Source organism: Helicoverpa armigera, chromosome 23 (genome assembly GCF_030705265.1).
Source record: "Helicoverpa armigera isolate CAAS_96S chromosome 23, ASM3070526v1, whole genome shotgun sequence".
In the NCBI taxonomy this organism is placed as follows: domain Eukaryota; kingdom Metazoa; phylum Arthropoda; class Insecta; order Lepidoptera; family Noctuidae; genus Helicoverpa; species Helicoverpa armigera.
Genome location: NC_087142.1, coordinates 9,806,195 through 9,827,364, shown reverse-complemented (window position 1 = coordinate 9,827,364; position 21,170 = coordinate 9,806,195). Strand labels below are relative to the sequence as shown.

General features: G+C 38.6%; 1 protein-coding gene across 1 annotated transcript in view; it reads right to left on the bottom strand.

The window, feature by feature from the left end:
- Positions 1–3,128: 3,128 nt before the first annotated feature.
- Positions 3,129–21,170, bottom strand: part of LOC110379012 (protein unc-79 homolog) — a 56,013-nt gene continuing 37,971 nt past the window's right edge. Inside the window, exons 37-58 of the mRNA XM_064040956.1 lie at positions 14,104–14,209; positions 13,595–13,684; positions 13,076–13,152; positions 12,503–12,609; positions 12,188–12,295; positions 11,685–11,814; positions 11,302–11,396; positions 11,002–11,116; positions 10,688–10,752; positions 10,257–10,373; positions 9,806–9,944; positions 8,410–8,564; positions 7,955–8,082; positions 7,463–7,675; positions 7,068–7,296; positions 6,611–6,774; positions 6,022–6,212; positions 5,337–5,499; positions 4,758–4,982; positions 4,287–4,409; positions 3,664–3,846; positions 3,129–3,279 (exon numbers count right to left, since the gene is read on the bottom strand). Of these exons, the coding sequence (XP_063897026.1) occupies positions 3,673–3,846; positions 4,287–4,409; positions 4,758–4,982; positions 5,337–5,499; positions 6,022–6,212; positions 6,611–6,774; positions 7,068–7,296; positions 7,463–7,675; positions 7,955–8,082; positions 8,410–8,564; positions 9,806–9,944; positions 10,257–10,373; positions 10,688–10,752; positions 11,002–11,116; positions 11,302–11,396; positions 11,685–11,814; positions 12,188–12,295; positions 12,503–12,609; positions 13,076–13,152; positions 13,595–13,684; positions 14,104–14,209 (2,914 nt within the window). The 3' untranslated portion in view covers positions 3,129–3,279; positions 3,664–3,672. The remainder of the gene's footprint in view (positions 3,280–3,663; positions 3,847–4,286; positions 4,410–4,757; positions 4,983–5,336; positions 5,500–6,021; positions 6,213–6,610; positions 6,775–7,067; positions 7,297–7,462; positions 7,676–7,954; positions 8,083–8,409; positions 8,565–9,805; positions 9,945–10,256; positions 10,374–10,687; positions 10,753–11,001; positions 11,117–11,301; positions 11,397–11,684; positions 11,815–12,187; positions 12,296–12,502; positions 12,610–13,075; positions 13,153–13,594; positions 13,685–14,103; positions 14,210–21,170) is intronic.

Sequence of the window (21,170 nt, the reverse complement as noted above, 5' to 3'; positions counted from 1 at the left end):
TCACCCGGTGATACCTAAAAATGATTTCTGCGCAGCGACTTGCGCAATGTTCCATGACAACAAAAAGTTTGGCGAGAACCATTAAAAATGTTATTTTAACTTATTTTTTACATTTTACTTTACCCCGTTAAGTTATTGCGCCTAATTAAAAGTGTGCCTCTGATTATTATTGTTTATCCAATGGCAGTGTTTTTCACGTTAGCTTAGTGGCTGCTTTATAGCACATTAATTATTATTTCTAAGTTAAACTACTGTGGTGCACAACATGCGTTTTTGTTTTCTCATATATGTACATTGTTTTCCTTACTTATTGCCTATCAAAATAAACTAAATGGAAGTGTTGAAAATGGTTGTGTGTGTAAGTTAACCTCTTGTTTAAAATGATTTTCTGTTTTTTTTTATGTTTTGAATTCCTAAGTGATCTTTCTACATGGCTTGAATTTGTTATTGAAATAAAGTTTATATTTTCGAAGGACGAGACAAGATAATAACATAATGATTTTTAAGATTCGGTAGATCATGACATCTGCGCAAGATGTTATGCTGCACAATTGTCTGCGCAGACGCAGGTGTACTATCTATTCCCTCATTCACTTAGTCTGATGGGACTAAGCAGAGATTACATATGTGCAGGACCGAATTCTATCTGCGAGGCTTTATAACTTCACGCGTTAAGAATATTTTTATAGCTATGAAAAAGTAAATTGAGCGTTGGAATCTATGGTTTAAAGTGCTTGCCCGGGGTCATGAATATTGTATTGTGAAAGATACGTAACTTAATACATACCTATTGGTAATTTAACTATGAAACTAACTCGGTTTTCACCGATATCTACTGTATGGGTACTTCTGAGTAGCTAGGAGGTTATGTATGCCTACACATATATTACAGGTTATATTTTTCCTTAATCATTTATATATATGTCATCGTATGGTATGCTTTAATTTGTATTTATTGATTACGTTTTTTTTCTCGGATGTTAACTCCTTATATTGTTATAAACCTAATATGTAAGATTAGTATTTAGTCCTAAGTATATTTAACTTTACCCAAACATTAATTTGACTTAAATATATGTTATATGTCCCGCCACCCAAATAATTTTTAATGTAATAGACTAATTCTAATTTAGTAAATGCATGTATGTTATTTTAGTTCTTATTTACCGTTTTTCACTAGTGGCTATCTATAAAGTAATTTATGTAGAACACCTAATTATTTTTATTTCAATATGTAGCGATTTACGAGATCTGTCGATACCTCATATTATAAGGCTTATAATGATACATTTTATGTTAATACTTATTCCTAATTCAGTGCGCCTTGTGCGTATGAAGACTAAAAATTTAAAAAGCATATATTCGGGGCGCCCTTTGCTTAGTGGGAAAGAGCTAGTAAAAAAAATTTATTGAAAAATCAATAAAGGTATCAAAGTAACGAAGTTTTAGGGTGTTTAAAAAATAATAAGTACATGGCAGCCTAATCAAAGTGCCATTGCTGTTTTATACATGCAACATCTTTATGTTTTACTTAAAAACTCAATATTATTACTTGTGAAGATACTTATTTGAATCCCGAAACTTTAAAAACATTTATCTTGGCTACTGTGAGCCCAGGAGCTTGGGAGAAGTACGCCTTTCATAATTTATTTAGATTCAAAATTCTGTTTCATATATTTTTGATTAATAAACTTAACCATGCAATAATAGATACTTTCAACTGGCAAAGATGAGGTGCTTAATTATGTCCATTGGCAGATGATTATGTTGCCGAAGCTGTTTTCTTTTTAATGCAAAATTTGCGCATAAAAGTATGGCACTTTGATCAGTCTGCCCGGGCCTCCGGTCCCCATCACGTACCAAACGACAGTAAATAACTACAATAGTTACACGCCGCCGGCTTGTGAGAGCGTGGTACTTCCCCGGTCGAGCCGGCCCGTCATAGTAATAGCTAGCTAGCTGATGTTATATATAGCTTGGCTCTACCACGTAAATACTGAATGACTTTTTGCTCAGAAGTATTTATTTATCTGTGTAATGGTATCATCTAAGAAGCTAAAAATATCGAAAATCATCATCTCTCGAGCCTTTTTCTTTTTCTTTTTCTCGAGCCATAGTTGGGGTCGGCTTCCAGTCTAACCGGATGCAGCCGACTTTCCAGTGTTTTACAAGGAGCGACTGCCTATCTGATCTTCTTTTTGTAGCTTGACTCTTCCAAGTAGAATGAAAAAAAAGACAATAAGTCTAAAATTAGGATATTGGTGAAATAAAGACGCGAAATAACGAAGGAGAAAAATGAAACGTATACCTACTTAATTATTTATCATTAAAATAGTATCTACCTAAGTATAAACTATTTATGTACCTATTTTTTTTCCATAGAAATACCTACGCTTAACCCTAACACTACGATTTTTCCTGTCAGCAGTCGGATTTATTAACGTACACATTAGTGTGCGTTACTCCTAAAGTTATAAAACCGAAAAACAAAGAAATATCGAAAGATTAGCCTAATTATTTTAGTTCTTAAATAGTACCTAGTAAATAACTACCTACACAATTAATCAATATTTTGCTCATATCGCTTAAACCTAACATTACGATTTTATCTGTGGGCGTTCGGCAACTCATAAAGTTAGAACACAAAATACAACATTTAAACAAATATGTCACGTTTTGCAAATATTCTGAAGATGATATTGGAAGATTTTTCGCGCAAAATATTGGCACATAAAATAGCTGCAAAGATTTGAGAAAATAAGATAAACCTTATTCCTAAATACTTAGATTTCCTATATATATACACACTACATTTTTACTAATTATTAAACTCAGCGCACACGAGGTGTTTATTATTTATTACATCTTAAATACTATTAACTAATCATCTACATATCGTGCCACTTTCGGAACTGTTTCAGTAGTCAATATTATTGACGTACCTTATTATGTACACATTAACGATACTGATTAAAACTAGGTGTACATAAAGTACATATTATATTATTCCTATTCTAAATACCTATGTATTTAACACGATAATGTTTGTTTTATTGAAGTATCAGTTTTAAACATAGTTGTGTTATACTTAGTTTAATTATCATTGAGTTTAGTTCGTCAGCATTACCTAATAAAACATATAATTCGAAAATATAAGATAACTGTTAGACGTTAATAGTTATATATAAATTAATATTAGTACGTACGTATACAGGAACCAGTAGATGTGACGTAGAGATGCATTTGCGTTGCTCTGAACGTTGTAGATGACAAATGTACCTACGAAAATACATTGTTATTAGTTCAAGTGACTTTTATTTTTTTTCTGCACTAATAGATTAACATTCATTATAAGGAGCATTTGTATGTTTGTAGTCTAAAAGCTTCAAAATTAATGAATTGATTTGAAAAATTATTTAATTGTTTGAAAGTTATATGTATGTGTTGCTGGAAAGATTGTTCCTTACTGTTTCTTATTTCCAACCGCAACATTAGGGGGTCCTTTCCATTCGTAATTATCAGGTGAAAAGGTGCTCATCTAATTAGTCTAGTTTCAATACATGATTTTGACGTTTAACTGCGGACGTTTTTAAAATGTCACGACAACAGGACAAGGAGTGTCTCCAAGACGCGCGTTAACATAGCTAGTAGTACGATACTTACATTAACAGCTTATATGAAGTAGAAGGAGTGTGGCTGTAGTTCTAGCTGTGCCATCTTAGCCAGCAAGCGGTGCAGGCGCCGCTGCGCCGCCGCGCCCGCCGCGCTGTGCGCGTCGCCGCGAGCTCCCCACGCTGGCGCGAGAGCACGACATGTGGCCAGGCGTTGGGAGACGTGACGCGGCATCTATGGGGAAGGTTGACTTGTAGTAGGATAGAAAATTAGTAAAATAATGTTGTTGAAAACATCAGTATGGTCGTACTCGCACCCAGAAGTGTACAACTACCGCGACATCGTTTGCCGTACCGAGGGCACACGCCCTTACAATATTCATTTTGTTTAATTCGGTGCATGCCTACTGGTTTATCGTTTGAACATCTTTGGCAGTCGTTAATCAGAAGCCAGAAAGTCTGACAACTAATCTTACCTGTGCGTATTGCGTTTCCCGGGTATCTGAGTTGAGAAGGTCATATAGGCAGTCGCTGCATGCAAAAAACTAGTCCTCGGCTGCTTCCAGTTAGACTAGAAGCCGACCCCAACACACATTTTGTTGGGAAAACGGTAAGCAGCTAATGATGATGATAGTTGGGAAAAGGCTATGCAGAAGATGATGTACTATGACTTACATTGAACAGTGGCGAGTGCAGTATAGGAGTCCAGAGCGGCAGCAGTTTATTGAGCACGGTGGAGTTGCACTCCAGCAGCGACTCCAATAAGCTCAGGAAATGTAGGTTCACTGTCTCCGCTAACTAAACACATAAAACATAACTTTGGTTAGTCATGATAATACCTTCAATTTTAACTTAACATAATGGAAGGAAGAGCACCTAAATAAATATTTAACAAATGCACAGATCGACCAATGTGCTAAATGAGGTCTGTTTTTGGACCATCTATGTAATAATAAGTACACGTATACACTGTGTACCGACTGCCATATCTACATATTTATACATAAATAAGGTACTCTCAGAACTAAAGGGTATGGTGATGCCCAAATAACTGGATTGGGGAGGACAGTTGCTCCATATAAATAGTCAGCTAAACACGGTTAGTCTGGAACCCCAAGATAGTTGGCAGGAAGATTATAAACTCACCACTTTTGACTGCACGGTGACCTGCAGTATGCTAGGCACGAGTTTACACCAGAAGTCCAGCAGGATGCAGGTGGTGGTGTTGTGAGGCTCGCTGCAGGGGGGGGCGGCTGCTGCCAGCTGCTCCAGGTACAAGGTCCACAGCTGACAGAGTACGAAGGCATGTAGGAGGGCAGACATGCGCAGGGCTGCCGGCTTTGACTGTTCCACGTATGATGACATTATAGTCTGCAAGTAAGTTAGATAATGAGACAATATAATTAAATGTGACAAATAATTTTGTTACTAGTGTGTTAAAGTCAAACGTACGAATACAATAATATGCATGCGCAGGGCATAAAATGTCTTTAGAAGGGAAAAGTTGTTAGTATGTAAGTGACAGGTTACAGAAGTGCTAAGTGGTGACTCCAGGTGGACCACACAGTCCAGGTATGCCCTGAGTGGCAAGGGCACCGCCGTGTCCTCGTCGAGGCAATTTGCGGCGGCGATATTTTTGATTAATAAGTGAGTTTTATAATTCAGTAGTAGAAAGTATCTTACTTATTCCTCCACCTACCAGAAATTATTGAAATAAAATATTACCTGTATATAATCAGTGATGTGACAAGTGGCATCTTGAGGTACAGGCTGGTGCATGTGCGGAGCATGCGGCTGCAGCTGGTGCGTGCGGCTGTTGCACAGCGCGCCCATCACCAGCCACGAGATGAGCCGCACGCGGGTCACACACTCGCATACTTCGCGGGAACTGAGTAGGAGTAGAGTATGTTAATAACGATGTGTAAAGGGCTGTCGTTAATTGTAGGTACCATATAATTGTGCATGTAAAACATGAAATATGTAGATAGAGGTAGGAATTTGATAAAAAATTCGAAGGGAGAAAGTGGGGTAATACTTATAGGCAGAAAAATTTAAATTACAACAAAATAAAGCAAGACTTATTGTTTCTTGCAAGCAGTATCCTGGGGTTGGGCTATTTTAATTCTTCTACACACAGTGCCGACGGCATACCACTAGGTTTTTGTCGAGCGGCTGTACTGCATATACAGGAAATTTACACCAGGAAAAACCACCGGCAGTTCGGAGAGTAAAACTAGCAGCCATGCCGTCGGTACTGTACTTCAACTGACAAAGTGAATAGTGACCTTAATTCAACAGAAAATGGAGCCGAGGAATAAAATAAGCTTAAAAAGACAAAATAGGACATTAGCAAATAAAACGGAGGTACGGATAGAAAAAGCCACATAAACCCTGATAGTAGTATACATACCCGGGTAATGAAGCACTAAGCCACGGAGTCATATGCCGTGGCGGCTGCGGCCTGTCCTGGCGAGCTCGAGCATGTTCCAGCGCCAGCTCCATAGCGACGTACTGAGCTATGCCGCCCTTCACGATGGCGCCGAGTGTGTCTTCATTCAAACAGATCAGGTTGCGGTTCACGATTGACTTGGAGACTGAACCCTGGGGACAAATGGAATTTGAAAATGGTTAAAAGGAAAAATTCTAGAAGGTGGTCAAATTGCACCATAAAGTATTCACGGTAAAGAAGGATAGTATGGTGGTGTTTCATGACCCAGGCGATATTTTTTTGGGAAATTGATGGCATAACAAACGAATTTCTATGTTGTGATAAGTTCTCAAGCTGCATTAGTGGGTCTCAGTTGTCGTATGAACATATTTAGCAGTCGTTGGGATTGAATGCCGACCTCAATGTAGTTGGGAGTAATCAGAAGCCAGAAAGTTTGACACCCAGTCTTGCCAATTGAAAATGATCAGTCGTTTCATGCTTTGCGGCACCCAGACTGGAAGCTGTCCCCAACATAGTTGGGAAAAGGCTAGCCAGAAGATGTGTAGTATACCTTGATCTTATTAAGCAGATGCGGGTCATGTAGCAGATCAATCATATCGGGCAGGTGCGGGCGCATGCAGTCCACAGCGCCGGCCGCCACGTCGCGTGCATCACCGCTAGCGGACAGCTCGCCGCCGCATAGGGCTCCTGGTAGCACTAGGCGACAGCCGTGACCTGAGGGATGGGTAATATTCGTATAGTCAGGCACGGAAAACAAAATTACTAGCGGAGGTGCCATAACGGAAAAGGCCTAAGAAAGTAGCGCGCCTAAATACGGGTGTGCGGGAACGAGGAATGTTATTGTCTTCGCTCTTATACGCCTTCCTTGGAGCCGATCTTTTCTTAGACACATCAAAAATCGTTGCCAGATGTCTCAAAGAACCTGAAAGCCTCATTTGTTCATTCGTAACTGATCGTTTTAGTCCTGCCCACTGTACAAATTCGACCTAGCAGACCACCCAGCTTACCTTGCAGCACGAACTGTATCAGTATGAAGAGGTTATCATCAGGGATGGTGGTCTTGGTCCGCAGCGCCTGCACCAGCTCGAACACCAGCACGCGGCACACGAGCAGCTTGTCCCTGTCCCGTCCGAACACGCGCGTGCAAGCTGCGCTCAGCTCGGAGATCACCGACAGCTTCAGCACGAAGTTCTGGACGCCGTAGCTGATGATCTTCGTGATCGGTTCCAGGATGCTCTGGGGAAAAAACGATATTTTCAATCCTAGTGGAAGAAAAAAGCAAACGACAGAATAAGTCGACTCTTCCCGTGTTGGTAAAGTTAATTATACAAGGGATACAAGCAGGCTTCTGTCACTCGACGCCAACCCAGAGTGGACCCAGCGCTTCGGAAGCTAAGCTTACCTTATGTTGTGCAGCAGCAGGTATCTTGAGCGCGGCAGTGGCAGCTCGTAGCAGCGGCAGCACGTCATCTATCTGCGGCAGCAGCAGTGCAGCTGAACGTAGTAGCGCTTCTAGCTGCTGTACGAGCGCTGCACATGCTGAGAGAGGACCCAGCGCTTCGGGAGCTAAGCACTCGAGGTACATCGCTATGTTGCCAGCTATCACTGTTATTTGCTGTAACAAGTATTTGTCTTTAGACTTAACGTTGGAGAAAATAGGGGTAGTACATAGGAGTACTAGATGAAGGTAGTATATAAGGAAGTACATAAGGGAAGGAATTACAGAATGGGGCAAGTGTACATAGAGGACTAACCGTATGTACATAAGGAAACACATAATGGACCAAATATGGGAGGAAATGAAGAAGTACATAGCGGGATAAGAGTATATAAAACAGTATAGAAGGGGATATACAACGGAGAACATAAGGAAAGTGAAAAAGGTGGTACTTACATCAACCGGCAATGTCTTCTTCGAGTTGAGATGTTCGACGACCAGCTGCAGAGGCCCGCACGGGTACAGCTCGTTGAAGTCCACGAACGCCTGCGCTATGCTCTTGAAGAACATTTGACGCTGTTTCTCTGTTCAACAAAACGAAGTTTTTAAGACTGCATGAAGTCAAAAAAATGTTTGTAGGTCATGGAGCAACTCAAAGTAATGTCAAAATAATGTCACCTATGTTACAAATAACTTTGTCAACAGCTCTCTAATCTTTCTTAGAGGAGATGGTAAATTAGTAGAAGATCCTTCTGGAGCCTATTGTGTATCAGAGTAGCTCTTTCGAATAACCCTGCAGCTCTGGCAGGCTTCTCTGGCAGGCTTTTCTGACAGCTGACGGAATAGCTGACGAATCTGGAGTTGGTGTTCGTCTCTGCTACCCCTGACAGCATCGGGCACAGCTGACTGACCTGGAGTTCTCTGCAGGAATATCTGCAGGAAGACGTTGTTGGGCGCGAGCTGGTGCAGCACACAGCGCAGGAACTGATGCGCCACGAACACCGCGCTGCCGGGCAGCCGGGTGTTCGTCTCCGCCTGCCACGAGTAGTTCCCTAGTTGGACCACCCTGGACAAAAGAAAAGATGTATGAAGTTTTGGATCATGGCAAAACACTAAGATGGAAAGTCTTTGATAGTTTCTGGACCATAGTTCAAAGTTTCCACCGTACGATGATGGAAACTTTGAACTGTGGTGTTATGAGGAAAGGAAGTTTGAAAGTGGCACCGTTAACGAAAAAGCTAGGACATAAATTATCATGGTACGGCCATATTATGTGGAGGAGAAGGTATTTGAGCATAAAGGTGGGTACAAGGAAAGTGAATGATCAAAGAAACGATGAACGGATTGTGTGAAAGGAAGACGATACGGCTGCAAAGAACCAATCCTATTTATTATTATATTTGGTTACGACACTCAAAAAGTTCTGCAAAAGTATTACAACAGTTTTTTTTATAAATCTTGGATGCTATTCAAGACCCTCATCAGCACCGACCTGCTAACATTATGCAGCAGTGCTGGCAGCATGCCGGCCGCGGCCGCCGGCTCCCGGTGCACGAACGTGGCCAGCACTATGATGCACAGCCCCAACTCCTCGTCACTGTACTGCTCCACTGCTGTGCCACATTCTGCATTACCAGTCCCTCATCAGCACTGACCTGCTAACATTATGCAGCAGTGCTGGCAGCATGCCGGCCGCGGCCGCCGGCTCCCGGTGCACGAACGTGGCCAGCACTATGATGCACAGCCCCAACTCCTCGTCACTGTACTGCTCCACTGCTGTGCCACATTCTGCATTACCAGTCCCTCATCAGCACTGACCTGCTAACATTATGCAGCAGTGCTGGCAGCATGCCGGCCGCGGCCGCCGGCTCCCGGTGCACGAACGTGGCCAGCACTATGATGCACAGCCCCAACTCCTCGTCACTGTACTGCTCCACTGCTGTGCCACATTCTGCATTACCAGTCCCTCATCAGCACTGACCTGCTAACATTATGCAGCAGTGCTGGCAGCATGCCGGCCGCGGCCGCCGGCTCCCGGTGCACGAACGTGGCCAGCACTATGATGCACAGCCCCAACTCCTCGTCACTGTACTGCTCCACTGCTGTGCCACATTCTGCATTACCAGTCCCTCATCAGCACTGACCTGCTAACATTATGCAGCAGTGCTGGCAGCATGCCGGCCGCGGCCGCCGGCTCCCGGTGCACGAACGTGGCCAGCACTATGATGCACAGCCCCAACTCCTCGTCACTGTACTGCTCCACTGCTGTGCCACATTCTGCATTACCAGTCCCTCATCAGCACTGACCTGCTAACATTATGCAGCAGTGCTGGCAGCATGCCGGCCGCGGCCGCCGGCTCCCGGTGCACGAACGTGGCCAGCACTATGATGCACAGCCCCAACTCCTCGTCACTGTACTGCTCCACTGCTGTGCCACATTCTGCACCTGGTTTATGAGGTTTGGGATATCTTCAGGATTTGTTTGTAGTTATAATTTTAAAGACAATATGGAAACAAACTTTCGAAGGTAACTCTGAATGTCTATCTGTTGTGTTTACGCCAAAACTGTAGGGCCTGATAAATGAGAATGTAAATGAGTAATTTCCTTGAGTGAAGCCGCGATGAATAGCTTGTTTAGCATTAAATGTAAGATTAATGTCTAGTCCATCAAAGTCAGGTGCGTCTTTTGGACAAGACAGTCTAAAAGTATTTGCATTCATCAGCTTCATTTAAGCTATTGTAACTAGTGATCACTTACATCGATAGCAGAGCTCAGCGTCAGGTCTATGAGGGGTAGAGTGCGCATGCGCGGCTCGCTTGCCGGCGCGAGACTCGCCCTCCCACCAGCCGCCGCACCCGCCGCAACCCACACACTCTGTAAGAGTGTCTTTTATAGCATAACATTAAAACTTATTATGAAGAACATCTTAGAGCCCCCGAATGATACAGATTTAGCTGTCGGCATATAATGATCCAATTACTGGTTGACAATTATTTGGCCAATTTTGGTGAATTGTGCCAAACTATTTTGTCGGTCAGACACTGGTCTTCTTCATACTGATTTATAGCCTGATCAAAACCATCGATAACTACACATAGTTAACAGTGTACAGGACTTCTACTCCGATGTATGTGGACTCAACATAACAACACATATGCGACCTACGGCATGTATAAGTGTAAACTGACCAGTATTGTGTTGATGCGGAGGGGAGCCAGTCTGTGCAACTTGTCGCGCTAAACGCCGTGGTGACCTGTAAAATATATTATTATTTTATCTTCACATACCTAAAGATCTATGGTTCATATAATAAAACTAAAGCCAAATAAAAGCTAAATATTATTTGCTTGAATCATAAGAATTACTGGACAGATTCTTTAAGTATAATAAGTCCTTTAATAGAGGAAAGCAAAAGGCTGTTTATCCGGCTGCACGCAATAGTTCCCTCAGAACATGGGTACAACCACAGACAAAACCTGGTTATAAGATATGATAAATATACCTGTTAGTCTCAGTAGAAGGTTTCTTATTCAAGTCGTGAGGCCTGCTCGAAGGGGTTGGAGTGGGGGTAACGTCACCCTCCGACCGGGACGAAGGCGTATTGTCCGTAGAGTCATCTGCATATTATGTTTTTTTCTATACTATGAAGTGTGAGCGAATAGAAACAGCAAATTGTAAGCTCGAATGCGGTTTTTCAAATCTCAAAAATTCTGCAGATATACCGTGTAAATGGTATTGTCGGTCATATTTATAAAAAAAAAATGGTTGTTATAAATAAAAAAAAGCTAATATTAGGGCTTACCTGGTGGCAGACTCAACGCCTCTCTCACTCGATCCACCAGGGCGTTGAAGACTGGATACTGCTCCTTGTTGGGTTTCGGACCGATGGGCAATAATCTGGACATAAAAATGTCAGTTAAGAGCACAGACACCTATATCTACTCAAGCAATAATTTATACTGACTTATTTTTATTAGAGGTGTGACTCTAATACTATGCCTTACGACATCGCCATGAGGACGTCTCAACATCAAATTTGTGGACAATTTCGTACAGAGACCCCCCTGGCGCGGTCTCAACAGAAGCTTTTCTAAACGAATCTAAGTGGCCCTTGACAGGTGACTAATTCTTCATCTATTACCTCCCAGACAGGACGGGTTGTTCCCTTATTCTATATTATCTTACCTCTCAGGCGGCGGTATATTGAAGGGCTGATGCGAGTGCTGCTGCAAGGCCGGCGGCGGGTTGTTCCACGCGACCTCCATCTTGGACAGCGGCGACTCGGGCGACGCGTACGCATACCCCACGGTCTTGGCTGGGAACGAGGTTACGCCTGCGTTCAGTAATGAGAAAGTCAAATTGTCTATTGTGGTAAAAGAGTGTTAAAATTACTTATTATATACCTAACATATTATATAATATACCGAAGATTTGAAAGAGTATATAACGAGGAAAAACTGAAATAAATTATCCACTTTCTATCCTAAGGAATGTGTGATTCTCTCAGATACAAAAAGGAATGTTGAAACCATTTACATTATGAGCTGAATTATATTAATTCGTAAACAACGCAGAGATTTAAATACTCCTGACCACATAATAATGTCAATAAGTTAAACACCCAGGGGAGAGGAAGAAGAGATAAGATACATAATATTGATGGCAACACTACACTCCATGGAACTAACCTGGACTCTTGATGTGGTGTTGTGGAGGCGAGCGCGCATTGGGCCACTGTCCGAACTGACCGTCGCCATTAGATGATGGAGCCGTGTCTGGGGAGGTACTGCTTCCCACTGAAATAATATAATTTTGATAAGTTATTATCACGAAAAGGCAACAGCCTAACTATAGTAAGGGAAAAAGAGAATTAAAGGACTGAAGAATTATGACGGTTTTTACAAGTTATTTGGACCACAACTATTATTTCCCTATCAAGCTTAAACTTTGTTAAAATTACATAGTCGGCAAGTCATGAAACAGAAAATTGGAAAAGTCCTTACCAATGATTCTTTTCTGTTTGCCGAGAATCTTGGCTCGTGGAGACGTTTGCTGGTGGATCTGATCTGGCCAGATCTCTACTGACTGACCGCTCATCGGCGTCGACTTGCTGTAAGTAAAAAATACTTTAAACATAAAAAAACATTCGGAATCGTAGCATATTCATGAAGATTGATAAAGCTAGAATTCTGCATAGCAAATGGATGAATAAGCAAAAAGCTACAAGAGACCTTATTTCGTAGAAAGTACACAATTAAAGCAAACAATTAGAACGATGAGGCATACCTTATTCGGAATGCATTTGTGGATGGTAACATGGTCTGTGAAAAACAAAAAACACACACAAAATATGATAAACACAAAGTAACAAAATAGGTAAAAAAATATTTAGTTTTATATGGTTTGTACTGCTAGGGGTGTGAAATAATATTTAAGGTGACACAAAAACCATTTAGATGACACTGAATGATTCACAATATGATCTGACATTGCTCTACACACAACACGACACACGGACAAACAAACAAGTGAGACTATACCTTATAATCCACAAATTAAGGTCCAAAATCACTTACAGGTTAGAGGAGTCACTGCCTATAGATACCGATGAGCTAGTTGACAGCTGGTGTGCCGAACGGGATCCCAGGGTAGGCTAGGTAAAGGTTTACAATATTCTCTTTTAAAAACCTTGATAGAATAGTCTATACACATATTATAAAGAGGTTTGTTGAAAAACACTTAAGAACCGATTTAAAAATGTTTCACTATCCCTGGGTCAGATACGCTATATTTAAAAAAATCAAGTATGAAATCGCGGGAAACAGCTGGTCGCCATCAGCCCTTCTATCCAGGAGATTTTTACATCATTAACAAAATTGGTACGATCCTGAACAAGCAAGTTGATTTCTATGGACTATACAATGGGGCTCGATTAATAACAAAATTTGAATTAAATGTGGTCGATGAGCTACTTCTAACACCTTTACTCTATTTCTATCACGAAACCTCTAGGCGAAGCTGTCAGCGTCTATTCTAAGAGTTAAATCTAGTAAGAAATAATAATTGTCATGCAAAACAAATATTCTAAGGCTTACGATTTTACTGAGCTGCGGGTAAGCGCTAGTAGTGGCGGGCGTCTCTACCTTTGGGGGGTCCTCGTAATGTGACGGCTCGTCGAATGAACCCTGCAATTATCAGGTTAGTTTCCTTATTTATATTTTTGACGTTCATTGAAGCAGCTGGACAATGACATAGCAAACTTTAGATGGATTTTTGCCCGGCAAGGATTTTATTAAAAACATGGTTTATTTAGAAAACACTTTATACACCTCATACTACATAGAAAATGTGGTTTTTGAAAACCATTTACTTTAAAGATGATGGTTAAAATCCAGCAATAACAATACAGGTACTATTTAATAGCACTTTTAATAACAAGACGGAATATGTCTGGTATCAGATTCAAAAAACTGACTTTAGTTTACGGGTATGTACCTAGTCATTAATGCTCCAATAAGAACCTACTTAAATTAAAACTTTCTTGCAGATATTGTTTGTAGAACATTCGCTGGTTTTTTATTTACAGTTTTGTAACTTCACTCACCGGTGCCGTGCTCCCGTGGACGGTAGTGTCGGACTTGTCGCTGGTCTCCGGGATGGCGATCAGCTCGCTCTCCGAAGACTCCTGCTCCAAACTCCACTGCTGGTACCTGATAGCATAACCCTTTGTTTACCTTTACCTGTACACATGTCTTATCTCGCTACAGCGGATCAACCATACCTGTGTGTGTAAGTGTTCGTGCACGTTGCCTTTGTATGCGCAAGCTCAGAGTTACACAAAGACAATATGCAAGAACATTTACATACTAATATCTATCCGTTGCTTTGCGATAGGAGGTTGAGGTCATGTAAAAATTGAATGTCTAATCGGAAAACAATTGATAGATAGGTTATAGAAAACCACCGTTAGAGATAAAACATTGTAAATATCTTGATACCTACCTTTTGAAATATCTTAGTTGACACAAAAGGTAAGTACCAAGCATACTTACCTATAGCTAAGTGGTGAAGTTAGAACTTGAATTGATGTCAATAAGAACTCGACTCGATTTCAATAATCGATACATCGAATCGAGTTTGATCGCATTGTACACCAACATGCTGGCCGAGCATATCAGGGTATAATGCGAAGAGTAAACATTTCACTTTAAAGTAATCATTAAGTAACTAGGTAGAATCACTTGAAACATGAACATATATTTCTTAACACCATTGTAACAGTGTTTTCTGCAAAAAAAATAAATTGAAATTGAAAATTGAAATTAATATTTATAATGGTAGTTTTTTTAACAACGATTATGAAAACAAACCCGTTTCAATTTAAAAATTAAATTTCCAATCGTAAAACGTTCTGTCACTAATCAATAAACCGTAGAAAATACCCAGTATCTAAGGTCTGCCCGTGACCATGGCTGCTGTAAAGGATCCGAAACGTCGGGAATATTAATATAACCGCGATAAAAACCGTAAAAGTAGGTACCCAAAAGTCTGCTGTAAACCCATTTAAAGTAAAACTGTTGATCCGTGAATTCAGTATAAAATTATCAGAATAATCATCTTTCAAACACAGCATAGATAAGTGTAAATACTCAGGTAAGTAATTAATAATTATATAATTAATTCCGTTAACACCTTATACTAAAGAACCTTCTTTTTGTTTTCTCCGTACTTAACGGTTACGTTACTTATCTAAAATCTTAAGTACTAAGGTTAAAAAAATCAACATTTTGATAAAAGATTTGAAAATCAGAAACATTTGGGGAATCAGAGTTGGGGACTGTTCGAAGGAACAGTAATACACTTTAAGGTGTCTACACACCAAAGCCGCTGATGCCGGCGGCACAGCCCGGCGGCCCAACCCGCCGGCCGTATTTTGTACAATCATGCCGCCGGCTTTCATAGAGTATTTGACAATTACTAGAACACCACATGCCGCGGCAGTCGTGCCGCCGGGCTGTGCCGCCGGGTCAGCGGCTTTGGTGTGTAGACCCCTTTATGCTAGTACATTACACGTATACACTACCAGTCGGGATGTTGGTTTATTTTACCGTCAAGTATTAAAAACATTCGATTAAACAACAGGAAAACGCGCGAATATTGTTAGTCGGTACTTTAGTCATGATTACTAAAATTGTAAGTCGGTACTTTAGTCAAAATAACTAAAATTGTAAGTCGGTAGTCATAATAATTAAAATGCCTAGCTAATAGAAATAATATGGTGGACTTGACGTGAAGCACTGCAAAACTTTTCGCCTAAGTAGCACTGGTAGCTAGTTAGACAGTTTTACAAGGCTATGGGACGGGGCCGAAGGAAGAAAGGAACCTAGCTAGAGGTAGAATAAACATCAGTCAAACATGGTATTGTCAAATATGATATTGTCAAGTCATACACATTTCCTATTTCCGAAAAATGTTGTATGTAATGTGTGTTACAAAAAAATCACAGATGATGCAAAAATTTGTATGTTTTTAAGTGTCTGGTCGTTGATAATCACTAATATACACACGCGGATTGAAAACTTCCTTTTTGTGCAGTCGGTTAAATTCCCTTTTGATATCGTAGGCTCCAGAAACTATTGTTTGCTCTGTTTGATTCTCAAAGATTGGATTAGGTTTAACCGACATTTTATATTGACGTATTTAATTTTCACTGATTATTTTGATCACTAAAAAGTCTTCAACAAGAATCTTCTGTCAACATAAAACCTGAATCACATAATTTTCTTAAAGTCAAATAGGGAAGGGATAAGAGAATTGGGTAAGTGAAAGTGTGGTGAAAACTAAATAAAACGAGTATTATTTTATTTGTATTCATAAAATTCGTTATTCAAACTATTTATTGCAAATGCTCAAAATGTCATCTCAGTTAGTATACTATAAAAGTATTTTGATGTTATTTTGTTATTAGCTTGAGATACTCACCGATGTAAGCTAGTTTAAATCCCACCAAAATTCTTTGAAGTGCCAAAGTAGAGAGATGCGGTGTACAGTCACGATCATTTTTACATGTTTTTTTTTTTTTAATTCATGTAAACAAATGACGGACAAAAAAATATTTAATGAGAAGAGATTTTAAGTCATTTATATACGATTTTTACCATAAAACAGAAAGAAGGTTAGTTAATTACTTAGTGGTAAATATATGTAAGTACCCTGAACCCATTAAACTATACTCTTTCAAAGCTCTGCCGTGTAAACAGAAGGGGACATTAAATATACGAAAAAAGTTATATCAAAATAGAAGAGTCATTTAAAACCGATATTATACAAATAGTACATTTGAACAATATGGCTTTTCGTATAACATCATTCTATTTTGTATACTCTTCGTATGTAAAATGCGCCTTAGTTAACACTTTTAAGACCCAATTTCACCGACATGTTCTATTATTTAAAAATTAATAGTTGAAAAAACACGCTCTTGTCATGTATTTTCATCAGAACTCAAAGCGTGTGCAAAATTTCATCTTAATCAAAACCGGGAAAGGGGTTAAATTATTACAAGTGAAGCTAATATAAGGGTGTTAAAAAGGAAATCTTACTTTGAAAACGGAACGTGAAAATTCATAGTAAACGGTTGCTATAAGAAAACTGACGTTTATGTTGTCGGTGAACTTAGGCCTTAATGAGCAAGAAACAAAGAATAGCGTAATGAACAAACAAAATATTTATGACAATATCATTATGTTATCGACACGAAAGAAGAAGATGACAATATTTACAAAATTTAATAATGAAGGGCTTGTTTTTATTAGGGTTCCGTAAAACTGTAACCTATTGTTTTCGCTCTTCTGTCCGTCCGTCTGTCTGTCGCCAGACTGTATCTCATAATCGTGATAGTTAGAGAGTTGAAATTTTCACAGATGATGTATTTCTGTTGCCGCTATAACAACAAATACTGAAAACTAGAATAAAATAAATATGGCTCCTATACTCCTATACAACAAACGTGATATTTTTGTTCGATATCGATAACGGCAACAGGTAGATGTGGTTTTATAAATAATGGTACGGAACCCTTCGTGATTTCCACTTTCCACACGATTCGCACTTAGCTGGAAGCCTTTTGGATGCATTACGGATTGACAGCAACAGGACCAATTTTTTAATGCTCTTTATTAGTTTTAAGCTGTGTAGGTAGGTAGGTAGGTATATATTTGAGATTATTTTTTTATTCTTATTTATAACAAAATATTTACTTTAATTTTAAATTTATTCGAGATTAATTTTAGGCTCATGTAAATATGTGTACATTTGATTAATGATTACTGGTACACGTTACATAATATATTAATGTCAATTATAAAAATCATGAAATAATTTGATAGCAAATAACAGTAAAATGTAAACAATGGGCCTTCTACAATTTCTCTCAATTTGACCCAGCGATAGTAAATGTTGGTAAAATTATGTTTTTCGCCAACAAATGCTATATGTTACAATAAAAACCTCGAGTAAGATAAATCCTAAGATTTTCCAATTCTTAATGGTAGAAGTCCGAGCTATTCGATGAGTATCGTTTATCTCGAACTTATCCCATTAATCTCGTTGGTAAGTTTTAGAATTTGTCTCAAGGCTTGGGGGATAGTTGAAATTAATCATGACCAATATGTAAAATCGAGCATGCATTAAAATATTGTCATGTCAAAGGGACAGAATTTAATTTTTATATTTACTTTGTAATTTTATTATTTGACTCTTAGAACGCGTGCACACTGCAGAATATTTAGTCGGCCCTTGTAAGGAAAAAGGATTTTTCAGTCAAGTAAATAATTGTTGTTACTGTACTTTTATTCATCTTCATACTGATTTACAAGCAAGAATCAACTATCAGCCGACTAAACCTTTGTAATGTGCGCGCGCTCTTACTTGAAAAACTGTAAGCCATCCAGGCTTTCACTGTAACATACAGATTTCATAGCTTCGGAAATATGTATTCAATTATGTTTCTTTAATTGCGCAGCAAATTCAATATTTGTTTATAGCCGCTCCGAATATTCTGTCTATATATTGATTTGCTTACCACAATTAGATTTGACATTGCCCCATACAAGTAATCTCAAATTTAAAAGTAAGCGAAGCAAAGATAGAATAAGGAACGGCCACGTGTAGACAAATACAGACATGTAGAGTATTTTCAATCTTCCTTCCCTTTCCTTAAAACATGTGAGTGACATACTCAGTCATAAATACAATGTGGAAAGAAACCCATACTACTATATTCTTATTATTCAATATTTCTCTGAGATCTGAAGGATCGGACGGAATTGAATTTTAAAAAATTGAAAAAAAAATTGCATGCATTCAACTCAAAGAACTAGTACTACAAAAACTTCAATATCTTTGGGGATCAGGATATTCTTTCCATATTGTAAACATTTTATAGTAAATAATACAATAAATAGTAGGTATCTATCTTTAGAAGAACTTAATTGCAAAATTGACACCTAAAATTAACATATGTCCGTAACATTTTTAGTGAAAAGGAGTATACTTTGAAATATAACCTACTGTCTGTATTAGCACAATCTGCATCGTTTTTTTCTAAATTATCCAAAAATGTAACAAACTTACAACACACGTTTAAAGAAAATATATTTGTAAAAATATAAAACAATGCAGAACTTAAAATAATTTTAAACAAAAACAGTTCTGTTTAAAATAATTTTAAGTTAACTTTGTTTTATATTTAACTCAAATACATACACGTATAACGTTGCCGTAAAGCTTGTATACATTTTAAGATAAGTTAGAAAAACGGAACAAAATATTTAAATTGTTGTGCAATACTGAAACAAATTGTATACTAATATTTCAACGATTCTTGTAAACATTATTTTAAAAACATTTCTATGCACTGTAGAGAGAAATTCAGTAGAAGTAATGCAAGTTTACATATACTGTCATTATTTCGATATTGCCATAAATATTTCGATGCTGTTCAGGTTGAGCAATCCGGATTTCAAATTGAAAATCAACATTTGTTACGAATGGATGAAGAAAACTTGTACTAGTGTACGCGACTGTACCCACATCAGTGACACGGGCTAAGTATGCAGATTTGAAGACATGCAATAAATAATTTGAATTGAATAAAATATTTTACAAGATTAATTTGAAATATACATATTTTTTAAATATTGTTTGTAAAATAAATAAAAATATCTTGAATATAAAATTCATTCTTTTTAGTCTTCCCTTTTCCAGTATTTATTCTGAAATGTGCTTATTAAGCTAAAACATTATGAAGCATAATTGAATGAATGTTGAAATAACTCACCCAGTATATACTTCTTATTGATAAACTGAAATTAACGTCCTAAAACAAAATCGAATTAAAACCTGTAAAGAAAATGATGTACCACGTCGAAGAAATACAATGAGACAATAGAACCTATTGCACCTATCACAGGGAACAGCGCACATCCTATACAACAAAAAATGAACTTTGGCGCAGAGGAAGAAACTCGTCTTTCGATTTATCGCGACTGTAGAACTAAAATGTAGTTAGACTTTCATCTTCCGAGCCTTTTTTCCAACTATGTTAGGGTCGGCTTCCAGTCTAACCGAATTCAGCTGAATACCAGTGCCTTACAAGAAGCGACTGCCTATCTGACCTCCTCAACCAACCCGGCAAGCCAATACCCCTTGGTTAGACTGGTGTCAGACTTACTGGCTTCTGACTACCCGTAACGACTGGCAAGGATGTATTCAAGATTCGATTTATTGCGACTGTAGAACTAAAATGTATTCCTGCATCCTAACATTCCTAATACAAATCTGGTTCCTTTAGACACATTCATCTTCCGTGCCTTTTCCCAACTATGTTGGGAACGGCTTCCAGTCTAACCGGATGCAGCAGTATCAGTGTTTTACAAGACAATCCTTTAGAGACATTATCACGATGAAAGTCCTGAAGAAAATACAAACAACCTACTCTTTTGCTTTATCGACATTCATATCATACATTTGTGTGTAGCTTGTAGTGATATTGTCATAAAGATACATAAACAATACGTGAACAATTTTACAATAGGAAGATGAAGTGAATAAAATGAGAAGATTGTGAATGAAATGTATATGTAAATAGGTGTTGGTTGACAGTGTCAGTGAGAGTGACAATAAACTATGTCTCAAAGGGTAAGTACGTAGTGCTAAAACTTTTATAGAAAAACTATTTGGCTGCTGGATAATGGTCTCATAGTTGTACTTCGAAATGTGGTTGTTAAACGCCATACATACATACATACATACACCATACAACTATAAACTTGAAGAATAATAACCAGTGGCTTGTACTCAAAAGTGCCGTGTTTTTACAGATTATACATACCTATTAAGTTTATTTAAGCTTTCAAAATAGGCAGACTTTGCCACCGTTGAAACTATTGGTTCAACGATGGTGCCATAATTTAGAAAAAAGTGAGGTAACTTGACATTTGACAGGTATTGCATATATTTATTGTACACGCAGTGAGAGAATACTTTATTGTGTATACTTGTGGTGTATGTGTTTTAAGGAAATATACATATTTGTACAAAGTGTCTCAAACCTAATCACACTAAAATAAATACTGTATTATACAAGCCTACATCAAAGGCACCAATTAA